Raw genomic sequence first — 13,212 nt, forward strand, 5'->3', positions numbered from 1 at the left:
TCCCCATGTGCAAGCCAATAATATCTAACAACCACCTGGTGGACAACTGGAGTTATTGTGCGGAAACTGAACTGACAACAATCTGAAGGATGAGATGGACACCACTGTCACATAATGCAGTCTGCATTTTGGTGGACATATAGAAGCTCAGTGCAAAAGCCACCTGAGGAAAGTATTGTCCACCATACTGAGGAGTCATTGAAGCGGACAGTGTATACGGTATAGCCATACTGTCTTCGTCACAAATATGGCATAGCACCATTTTCACTGAATGCTGCCCAGAAAGCACTACTTTGCCATCACCATCATACTGTTCATTGTTATGTGAATATACAGCATTGTCCTGTGGATTATATCTCAAAATTAATTCTGATTACTGAGCCATGTATGACTGACCTTTATTTAGAGTAAATAATTATTTTCTTATTGTATCTGCACAAACAGATACTGAGATTTTCACACCATTATATCTGAAATGTGCACAGAAAAGGACACAGAAATAAAACTCATACAATTTATTTTCTTTTTCTGAAGAACTGTTCCTATGTTAAAGTTACATAAATATTGTACACAAAAGTACTTTCCAACAAATGTATAATTGTGGGTATTTGTACATGGGGTGGGGTTGGGAGGCTATTGAGATAATTAGATTTGACATTGCAATACCCAGTACAATTGATTTATGTTACATTGTATCTAGTATCCAAATGCTAACTTATTAAGTCTAAACCTCAAGTAATTATTAACATGTGGACAAGTGTAATGACTTCCTGCATTCCAGATATACAGGAAACTTTCATAAGTATTTTTAAACAAGTTATGAAAGTATCTGGTTGACATGTCCAACTACAATTCAATGGTTGACCTGAAGATATAAAAAGGTTAGAACATGAGTTGCAAAACCAATGGCCTTAATTTCATAATGATTCATCCCAAATATATCTAAAATAATACACCAAGAAAATTACAAAAAATAGGCCAAAGAAACATTTTTAACCAAAATCATAAAGTGAATTCTCTACCAAAGTAAACCGAGGCAAGTGAGCATGTTGTAGAATGAATTGCAATTGCTTCCTAATGATTCATGCCATGTATAATGAGAATCAATGAAGGGGTTGAGGAAAAATGAAAATTAAAATTTTATTTGAAAATGTGAACAAACTGTTAATGACACTTCTGGCGGCAGAAAAATGACTGCTATGCTGTCACTCACCACATCAATGGACTCAACAAAAAAGTTTTTGCACACAAGCCCATCTCTACATTTTATTAAATTTACCAAGCATGGTCCTCAGAGCTTGTCACCAGAGAAATACTTTAAAAGCCATACCCAACTGCATGTATGCTTTTGACTCTTCCATTTAATCATGCTGGAGAACACAATTCAATTTATAGGCATTTGTTACATGCTGAAAGGGATGTATGTAATTGATTAAGGATGGATTAACAAGAGTTGGGTGACCCATCAAACACAGTGCTATCAGATGTGTGGAGGTATCATAGCTTTACTTTGGTCATCACTAACACTTTAATGCACCAGATAGAAGTCAAGTCCAACTAACTGCAAACAACATAGTCCCTGATCTGCCATTGTACAATGCACCAGTTGATATGGGTCTATGGTGTTTGTTCTATTGTTTAAACCTCTCAGTCCGCAAAGATCTTGACTTGCTGGCACATTATGCTAGGGCAGATCATACAGTTTGCAGTTGGTTCTAACTTCTGACAACAGACACGATGTGTTTACATAAATGATCAAAACAGAAATGATAAGAAACTGTATTTTAATTATGCTGGAAGATAATTATTTGTACACCATATCTTAATGTTCTTTATTGAAAGGTGTCTTTTTCTCTGAGACCGAGTTAATAGCAAAGGTTCAAGCATCTAAAAATTGCCTGATTACTTTCATTTAAGGCCACTACTATTACAATTTTTCTACTGTGGAGAAAAAATATATTGCTAATACCTTCCCACAATAAATGTGGAATAGGTATTCTCCCGTAAGAAAGACCTCAAATACCACAGACAGTAATGTATGACATAAAAAAATCTAAAGCACAAACTTAAAAACCATAATAAAATTCTGAATTCAGACACTTTGTGCTGTAGAAGAAATTTGTTTAATACCAGTTATTTTTCTAATGAAATAATCTTATTTTGCTAATGAAATAATCTTTTATTTTAGAGGGCAAACTGCAAAGAATTGTGACAAAAATAAAGCTAAGTGTACATAAAGTTAACGAACATGCAGAATTCTTTTTGGTACAGTAAAAGAAAAGAAGAGATAATAGAATAACCAGGAGGTATATCTTAATTAATACTAATTAATAATTATAAAATTAATACTGACTAATGCTGACAATGCTAATTACAAAATCAGTACTGACCATTGCATGGATTGTCATCAAATATGGGTATATATACCTTTATTTTCATGAAACTTTAACTTCTTACTACAGCACCCACCACAAGACTGATGAATTTATAAAACTTTTTGCAATACAGGTGAAAATGAACATTCAAGAGAAAGGCAAGCAAATGCTATTTTCATTTATACAATGTGCTGTAGAATATTTCATTTGTGTAAACAGTACATTTCCCCCTTCCCCCATTTTACAGTCAAGTCATTTTTAAGCAATCAACTTATTTCATATGTAGCTAAGTAAGGCACTGGTAAAAATAAAAATGTTCAAGGTACAATTTTATATTTTTCTGTAAATTTCAGGTTTGTTACTATAAAACTATGAAAGTCACATGGAATATTTAAAATGCATTTTACCTTTTCTACATTTAATTATGTTGGTAAACTGTCATATATTATAAACTCTGGAAGTAAATATGAAATTTTATCGAAAAATAAACCTCATACTGATCAACACATCATGAAGGTCAATATAATAATTCATAAAAATGTACCTTTTCATTACCAAAAAAATTCTGAAATCGTTTTATTACTTGATTTCAAGAAGAAATTGCAATTTTAATTTGTTATAGAACTGTACAAATGCCATTTTAACTGCACGATGCCAAGAACTTAATGTCATGACATCACCTAAAAGTCTGTGATGTCGTTACCCCACAATATGAAGAATCATGTAGTATGTAACACAATATCCAATCAAAAACCATTTCTCACAAAATAAACGGAGTATAGTCTAATTCATATATACTGTATATACTTGCTGATAAGACTAGTCCAGATACAAAAAATATAGACTTTGATCTATCGTCACATATTGTGCTGGCAGATCAGAAGCTATGTTGATTGTTCTACTTATTACTCCCAAAATAACCTTCATAGACCTAGAACTACAAGCATATTATCTGAGGGTAGGTTTGGGTCTGTGCAGTTTGCAGTCAAACTTGATTTACAAATGAGTAAATACAGTAAACTTTTTGCACCATGAAACATATTTGCATACATAAAATGAATTGCATGTGACTATGAGTCTTGATTACTAAGTACAGTGTTCCCTCACTGTAAACCACCCTCAGTATAATGCATCCTTTAGATAGTATGTATTTTTATATACGAATAATGTAGACTACTGATGACAAACAATTTTTTCAAGCAATTCATTAATAATCTGAAGTAAATGGAATTGGCAGTTATTAATGTTCACAGAAACTTGCTGTCAAACATTTTGTAATTTTTCAGCATTCAAATTCAGCTGTCTTTTAAAAAAGCAAGGATAGCTATGTACTGTACCCTTTTCATACATTTTTAGATTAAAGCATCTTGAAAGAGAATAATCACATTTATTTAGCTTTTATGCACTAAAATGCATGTAAAAATACTTCTAAAAATTAAAATAATAAAAACATCTATACAATTTTCGTTGGTTTAAATGCTTAAATTACCTTTACCTAAATCCTGGAGAAATGTATTTTGATATACTTGTATCGAAAAAAAACATGTTTGCCAAGTGTTTCATTTACCCAATTTTTGACACTTGGTGACATGTTGCTTTACTCCCTTAATTTTTATCAAGTAAAATTTATGTATTTATGACTCAAATGGATAAATCACAAAAATAAAATGGGGAAATTTCATCGTATATGGCAAGTGTTTTATAATGATATTGCTTGGTAAAATCCAACTGGGAATTTCTATCGCTAAGTGTACAAGAAAAACTAACTATATACATTTGGCTTTACATATCTTGAAATAAACATCATTAAAATATACATGTTAAATAAAACGGGATCAAAATCAGGACATTGCTTTGCACTACTTTCATATTCATATAAAAATTTCTCTCTACAAATATTGCTAATAATTTCTGATCATTACTCAACTGTATATAAAATAAATTTGTTATAAAAACTGATTATAATATGGAAGACATTACATTCATGTATTATAAAGTTTAATACAATCAACATATGCATAGTGACATGGATGACAGAAAAAGGGCTCTTGATGGGAAATATTAGTAAAATATGTCACATGGAGTACCTTCAATGTATGTATATATATATATATATATATATATATATATATATATATATATATATATATATATATATATATATATATATATATATATTTATATGTATATATATATTGAACAGCATCTGTTTGCATCCAAAATCATATAAATCAATATAGTGTCTCAGTGACTCAAAGTATTTAAGACTTTACTAGAGAACAGGAAATTCATAGCATCCCCAAGGAATGTACAAATTTTTCCAATTTTTACAAAGAATTATAATCTGTCCAGACAAATAATCAATGGATAAGGACTGACACTGCTAGTGTTGAGTAAACGAGGACAATGATATTGAGGACTAACACTGCTAGTGCTGAGTGAATGAGGACAATGACTGATATTGAGGACTGACACTGCTAGTGCTGAGTAAATGAGGACAATGACTGATACTGAGGACTAACACTGCTAGTACTGAGTGAATTAGGACAATAACAGCTATTGAGTATCTTCACAATGCCAAGTCTATTTAAAGAAAACAACAAAACAACATAAAACTGGCACAAACCTATTTACAACATCAAGTCATGCAACTGGTGTATCTACCAGCTAACAACACACTATAATTGGTATCGATACAGATCTGTCATTGCATAATTTTCAACAGATCCATGTTTATGCTGTTTACAGTTAAGTGTGCGCTATGCATGGGTAAATATGCTAAAAATTAAAGTATTTACATACCGTATATAATCATGTACAAGTCACATCCTAATGCAAACAGCAGTGAGCCAGTTCTATCATCACATACTGCATCAGCAGATCTGAGTCTATGCAGTTAGGATTAATTATTAAAACAAACAAACAACACAGATCCTCATATGATAGCACATTATGTGACAACAGATCCAGGTCTCTGTTATTTGCAGCTGGATTTGACTTCTAAATGAGCATATACAGTAAATGTATATAGCAACAATGCAATGTTGTTGTTATGGGTTTAACATCATTTTTCAGCACATTATAGGCTATATAGGGCAGTGGGTATATTTGGTAGAGGAAGAACCTGAGAAAGCCCCAGGAAGAAACACTGACCAACAGGAAAGCTTTCTCACATACCCATTTTGGCCGTGCCTGAGACTCTAACAACAATGCAATGTAAAGATGTTATAAAAGTAATAAATTATTTAAAATCAAATATTCACATACCAGGTTCTGAACAAAAATATGAAAAGACTTATTTTAAAAAATGCATTCAATGCTGACAAATATTATCAATACATGTACTAAAATCTGCAAAACTATTATGATTTTGGTTACTGAAAGAATCCATTTTTGTTTTCAGATGGGTACAATGTACACTCACAAGTTGAGTCTATGCATAAGGGTCAATGCTGTAAGCTTGAACACAACAACCCTGGCCACATATTCTTTAAGCTTGAACACAACAACCCTGGCCACATATTCTTTAAACCTTCTGAGCATGAACCCATGCTCAGGCCCAAGTCCAGAAATTCTGACATTCTGCAACTTCAGTTAGAATTATTATTATGGTTGTTTTCAAAGTGAATGGCAACTGCATCAAAAAACATATTTCTGCAAATGGCCCTTAAAAATAGAAACAGTGAGCTCTTATTGCATAGGTTTGAATAATTTTATACTGATTTTTCCCTATCAATGCAGAAATTATGCATTCTGTTACCTCTCTAAAGGTAATCTCTTTCAAGACGTAAATTCTCAGCACTTGCTAAGAATGGTAACCCTCCCTTGAAAAATCATGTGCTACCGCCATTTGTGTTGTAATTTGTGATGATTTTTCTGAAGTAATAAATAAGGTTCTGGAAGAGTAAAAAAAATCTATAAAACTAAAGAAACTGTTCAAGATAAATTAATGAAATGGGTACTAACTGAAAATCGGCAGGGAGGTCAAAGTCTGCACCCATGCAAGAAAAAGCATTTGACAACACAGTGGCAGTTTGCACATAATGAGGGCCTTGACCATTTGAGGACAAATTAAATGTATACTGTATGCACATAATGAGGGCCTTGACCATTTGAGGACAAATTCAATGTATACTGTATGCACATAATGAGGGCCTTGACCATTTGAGGACAAATTCAATGTATACTGTATGCACATAATGAGGGCCTTGACCATTTGAGGACAAATTCAATGTATACTGTATGCACATAATGAGGGCCTTGACCATTTGAGGACAAATTAAATGTATACTGTATGCACATAATGAGGGCCTTGACCATTTGAGGACAAATTAAATGTATACTGTATGCACATAATGAGGGCCTTGACCATTTGAGGACAAATTAAATGTATACTGTATGCACATAATGAGGGCCTTGACCATTTGAGGACAAATAAAATGTATAATGTATGCACACAGTGAAGGCCTTGACCATTTGCGGACAAATTAAATGTATACTGTATGCACTAATGGGAAAAAGAACAGGTTAAAATTACTACATCTCATTTAAATAGAACTCTGTCCATTACTTAAGCCATTTGCATCAATACATTTCTGAATGCACCACCAGTCACCATTCGCAATGTCATTTTGAAATCGACAGTAATTAAAATCATATAAATTTCAGGAACTTCTCCACATTTGTTCCTCTACTAGCATGCAAAATTGTCTCTGCCACTAGTGTCCAAAATTTAAATTACAAAGAAGTGTTTTGAGTAAACGACTTTTATGATTTTAACTTCAGGCTTCATGCTTGAAAAGGTTTGAAAATAAGGGGCCTGCTCTAGTGTGACGATATAAAATGGAAGATCTGTGTTACAGCTGTATGCAGTGGGGAACATGGTATACATCAGTTAATACCTAATCAGGCTTTGCATGTCCTAGGTAACTTACAATTATATACAACTACAAAGCACCTTTGTCAATTATAATATCAAGAATAACTTCTATATGAAAAGTTAACCCCTTTTACTTTGACCAAAGGATCCGGCGGTAAGCAAACTGTATTGAAAAACAATATAACATTTACATAGGAATATTGAATCTACCCATTATGCACCAGTAGATCAGGGTCTATGTTGCTTGTTCTATTTATCGCTCCTAACAAACTGCATAGACCCATATCTTCTGGTGCATTATACGACAGTATATCTGGGTCTATGCAGTTTGCAAATGGACTCGACTTGTAGCAATTATATACACAACAGGTTATTTACAATAACTTCTAAGAGTAACTGGATAACTTTGTTTTAATATATAGATGAAATTCTAACATGAAAACAAATGAAGATAGATGTTTTCATAAATATTACAAAACTAATTTCCTGACAATGTAAAACCAAATAAATGAAAAATGAACACAACTGGGTTAGTAGCCAAAATCTATGCCTTACTGCCATCAATATTTTGAACAACTCTGAGTACGCTATATCGCATTATAATCTACTTCACACGTCTCATTATAATCTACTTCAAACATGCATAAATATATTATTTTAAATATATTTTTAATATTCAGCTACAAATAAACATTCCAGGTACCATCTATATGCACAACACTCAACGTCCTCTGCATCATCAATAAGGAAAGTATGAAAGGACGGTTTGACCGATTGCTTGGTATTCACCAGCACATCTGTATTTAACAGCATATACTCACTTATAAGTCGAGTCAAACTACAAAGAACAAAGAACCTGATCTGCCATAGCATAATATGCCATGAGATCAGGGCCTATGCCGTTTGTTCTACTGATTACTCCTAACAAACTGCACAGGCCCAGATCTGCCAGTGCATTATGTGATGGCAGATCTGGGTCTGATATGCAGTTGGAATCATCTTATAAGCAAGTATATATAGTATTTGGTGTTGAGGCAATGGAAATAAAGCATCTTGCCCATAGACACACCATGACAGCAAACTTAGGTGGCAGGACTTAAAAATTCAACTCAATGATTGCATGTCCAGCAAGTAAATCACCAAGTCACTGAAGCTGTTTAGACAAAATGTCATAATGAGTGCCCCACCACAGGAGCAAACCCAGGCTATCCCTAGCTCAAAGTGAGCACCATATGGCAAAATCAGAAAGTGAAAGAAAGAAAAAACTAGCTGTATACATACATATTCAAAGTCCAGGTAGGTGGGGAAAGTCATGTAAGAATTCATTTACAGAGCAAAATATCTTCATCTATAAGCTATTTAATGAAATTCAAACACCCTGGTCTCTCTGAGTCACCATTTTGTATCTTTTTTTATCATGCCATAAGCACATTTCACTCTGATTGCAAACCTTTCAAACAAATGCAAATCCACTAAAAGTTTTAGACTTTTCAAACAGACTATGGTGTGGCTAAATAAAAAATGTATTATTTATTATTGCACTATGCACTGAGGTTAATCTGTCCACAGCTAAGTATCTATACAAGAGATTGGAATATCTGTACTCCCAATCGTACAATATATCACTTACCATATGTACTCACTTACAAGTCAAGTCCAACTGCAAACAACAAAGATTCCAATGTGCCATAGCATAATGCACCTGCAGATCAGGATCTATGATATTTCTTCTACTGATTACTCCTTACAAACTATCGAGACCCTGATCTGCCGGTGCATTATGTGCCAGCAGATCTGGGTCTGTGCAGTTTGCAGATAGACTTGTCTTATAAGAGAGTATATATGGTATGTAATAGTTTATTAAAATGCTCGAAAACAATTTTATAAAATATTTTGTTCCTGTTTGAAATTTTGACAATACTGTAACAGCAGCACATGTCAAATTATGTTACTTTTAGGAACTAAAAATCAATACTTTATCATTGAATAAAATTGCTTAATTAAAAATTAGGTTTTTCTTTGACAAAGCAGGTATATTTTCATGCTTTTTTATGGAAGACAGGTATATCTCAGTTACAACAACAGTTCCAAGTATTTATTAAGTACACTGCAGACGTATCTAACATAATATATACATAATATAGGTAAAAACACTTAATTGGCACATCATTCACTTTACATCAATATTTTTATAAAAGCTGAAAAGTGTTTCTCGAGTTACTAGCAAAGGTGTGCAAGTATGAAACATTCATGGCAAGGTATGGAAGTTGCATAAGAAATAATCACAGTATTGGAAAAGATCATTAGTCCAGGTAAAAATTAAAGAGGTTTTAACATGTATTAGAATCAATTTTACAAATAAAAATTCAATATTTTGGAATGAACTATTTGTCTTTAAAAAATAAAGAATAATCTATATTTCTCTCATTATACAAAATCTACTGCTTTTTTTGTTAAATGATATAATACTGAAGAATAAATTACATTGAACTTTTTCATGAAAGTGAGAAAACTTAGCTTCAGTCATATTTCTGACTGATTATAAAATGCACAACTTGTATAAACATTTATTTCAATGAACACAGGAGCTTAAACTACTGTAAATTCCAAAAACTTCTGAGCAAAAAATTTCAGCAATTTTAGCTAGGATACCAATTTCATCAAACTTGTATTGCCATTGAAAAATTATGTGATGAAAACATCCAATGAGAAGCAAATACATTGTTCCACAGAAATCTGTAATGAGGGTAAGATGTAAGTACCAACATTTCGTAACATACAATGGTATCCTTGATATATCAAAGAAAACAAGTCAGAAAATGATCGATTAGTTGCTGTTTATTTATACCTTCAATACATTACTGGCTAGATCATGTTGAAAATATGGGAGCTATGTGCTTTTCCCCAAGGACAAACTGAGGCAGCCAATGTGAGCAGGTATTTAACTTGTAGTCAGAGAGTCTACCAAATGACCTGTTCTTGCTACCCAAGAAAACAGACCTGTTGTGGCATATTAAATGAGATATTTGACTAATTAATGTTTCGCTCATTATCTCGTCTAAAGATACTGTTGGCAGTGATTCCTGAAACTTGTTGTTTGATAAGCCAACTTAAGTCTAAATAATGAAGCCATGCTTCATTTGACCTACTTATAGCACGATGCACCGCACATTATATCCCCACGCCATGTTTAACACTTCTCTATTAACAAACCTTTACTATCAGATTTCTTTTCTTTTTCTTTTTTTGGACACTGGTAATTAACTAAAAATGTATGAATGCTGACAAAAAATATTCATTAAATTTGAATACCAGTACAATACTGTGATTTACATTTATATCACAAGCCATGAATACTCATAAATACCTGAAATGACGATGAGAAATTTATAGCATTTTTTAATTTAGTGTACTACCCGTATATACTCACTTATAAGTCAAGTCAAACTGCAAAAAACAAAGATCCTGATCTGCCATACCAAATTACGCATGCATATCAGTGTCTATGTTGTTTGTTCTTCTGATTACGCCTTACAAACTGCGCAGACCCAGATCTGCTGGAGCATTATGCAATGGCAGATCTGTGTCTGTGCAGCTGGACTTGTCTTATAAGCGAGAACATATGGTATATATAAAACCTGGATGTTACCATATATACCTGTACATAAAGTCCGAGACAACTGCAAACACTGTCACCACTGCATAATATACTGACAGATTAGTGTCTATATTGTTTGTTGTAATGACTAATCAAGATGCATAAACCCAAATCTGCCAATACATTATGAAATGAGTCTATGTACTAGTATATGTAAGTATATACAGTAGACATACCATCTGTCCAACTTTCAAAAACTGACAAACAAAGATGGCACTATTAGAAGCAAGAAGAATTTTTTTTCCTGTTTCATCATAGAGTTAATTACAGCCACACAAAGCACATGCAGCATTTTATCTGAAAATGGTTCTTGTGATTATTTCCCCTCTCACTGCTCAATGTTCTTGACCTTGTTGTTTTCATGGCTCTGTAACTTCCTATAGAAGCTCTGTACGTATGTGAAGACACACTTCCAGTCTGGTTTCTTCATCCGCACCATGTCTTCTACATCCAGAAGTGGGGCAATATCTGCAAATTTCCTGAAAAGAGAAACATTAAAAAACAATCTTTATTTATCCTGTCCTAAGCCCATGCTTGATGATTAGTGCACAACCATTATTTCAAATTTTAGCAACAATTTACCAACGATATCTTTGATAATAAGTCCACTGCCACTTTGGACGAATCTATAAGTCTGGGCCCCTGACTGTGAAGTAGCACTACTAATATAGATTATACTTGTAGGGTTTTATACAAGTTAGGTAGGGGTGGCTGAGTGGTCTAAGGTGTTTGCTTGTACAGATCAATGACATCTCACCAGACTGGCATAAATATGGGTATGTGAGAAAGCTTGCCATGGGTCAGTGGTTCTTCCTGGGGCCTTCTTCCACTTAATATATTGGCCCATCATGAACCAAAAATAGTGTTAGGCCAAAGAAAATCAAACCAAACCTTAGGTTACGTAAATTGGACTGTTTCTCCTCCAATCTATTTACATGTATTCTGATGGTATGAAAGTAGCCATATTATTATCAGATCAGACAAAACATAGGTACAAAATATACATCTCTCCTCACCATAATGCTATTTATTACAACATAAAAATGTAGTACTGCTTTGGACTCTGTGACCAAAACTAAATCATGAAACATAACTGGTTTATCAAATGTACGCTAATATACACTTAAAGAATACAACATAATGGTTAGTATTATATCTTTATTTCCTTTCATCATATTATTTGACAAAAATAAATGCTCAAATGTTATTTAGTGGAAAAATAAATTTCATTTCATAAACTAAAATTAAACATCTAATTTGTTTTATCTCCTACCTCTACAATCACTGAATTTTCTTTTATTCTTCTCTGCCATCATTCCAACATAACCCTACTGAAGGTTTGAACTTTCATAAACCATGTTATAAAGAAGAAGAGCTGTACTGCAATGGTACAAAAGCCTGATTACTGAGTTGGCACACTGAATTATGGAAGTGAACCATTGATAAATGGTGATTTCTCCATTACAATAGAGAATTATCCATGCTATACATGACCAATTATAGACTTAACCTTTAAAATACTTCTGATTAGCTATATTCTATCTGTAATGAGTTATACGTAGTCAGTGGACATAGTGTTGAGTTTATATTTTAAGCAATGCTTCATGAATTGACAAAATGAAAGCTAACATTACCTGCCAACCTCCCAGTATTGGGGGTGACATATCTGCCAATCTCCCAGTATTGTTTTTTTTTAGAGGTGCCAAGAGAGGTATTTGTGCCATACCTTCCAACCTCCAAGTATTGGGGTGGGGTGGGGTGCAACATTTTAGACCCAAGGGGCATATGTATAGCTTGCTTATCCAGCTTGACCAAGTTGGGAAACTGTTCGTTATTGAAGTTACGTGCAATTTTCCACAACTCATAGGAATTTTCTGTTGGATAACTCTGCCTCAAAGTAAAATGTTTTACGTATTAACATAAACTCTGTCAATCATTTGTGCTATCTAGTTGTGTGAAGTTGTAAAATTTTTGCATGATTTGTGCTCTCTAGACGTGTGAAGTTGTACAAATTTTGCATGATCTGTGCTCTCGTCATGTGAAGTCATACAAATTTTGCATGATTTGTGCTCTCTAGTCGTGTGAAAGTTGTACAAATTTTGCATGATTTGGGCTCTTCAATAATGTGAATTTGCAAAACAAATTGCATGATTTGTGCTCTCTAGTCTTGTGAAGTTGTACAAATTTTGCATGATCTGTGCTCTCTAGTCGTGTGGAGTCATACAAATTTTGCATGATTTGGGCTCTCTAGATGCATCTCTCCTCCTAGAATTAGGTTTTTTGTCAGGTTCAAAAAGTAT

General features: G+C 33.3%; 1 protein-coding gene across 1 annotated transcript in view; it reads right to left on the reverse strand.

Moving 5' to 3' along the window:
- Positions 1-500: 500 nt before the first annotated feature.
- The window catches only part of LOC149777142 (uncharacterized), a 263,171-nt gene continuing 250,459 nt past the window's right edge, over positions 501-13,212 (reverse strand). Inside the window, exon 24 of the mRNA XM_089941376.1 lies at positions 501-11,391. Within this exon, the coding sequence (XP_089797502.1) occupies positions 11,241-11,391 (151 nt within the window). The 3' untranslated portion in view covers positions 501-11,240. The remainder of the gene's footprint in view (positions 11,392-13,212) is intronic.

This window comes from Sinohyriopsis cumingii, chromosome 18 (assembly GCF_028554795.1).
Source record: "Sinohyriopsis cumingii isolate HCF-2022 chromosome 18, ASM2855479v2, whole genome shotgun sequence".
In the NCBI taxonomy this organism is placed as follows: domain Eukaryota; kingdom Metazoa; phylum Mollusca; class Bivalvia; order Unionida; family Unionidae; genus Sinohyriopsis; species Sinohyriopsis cumingii.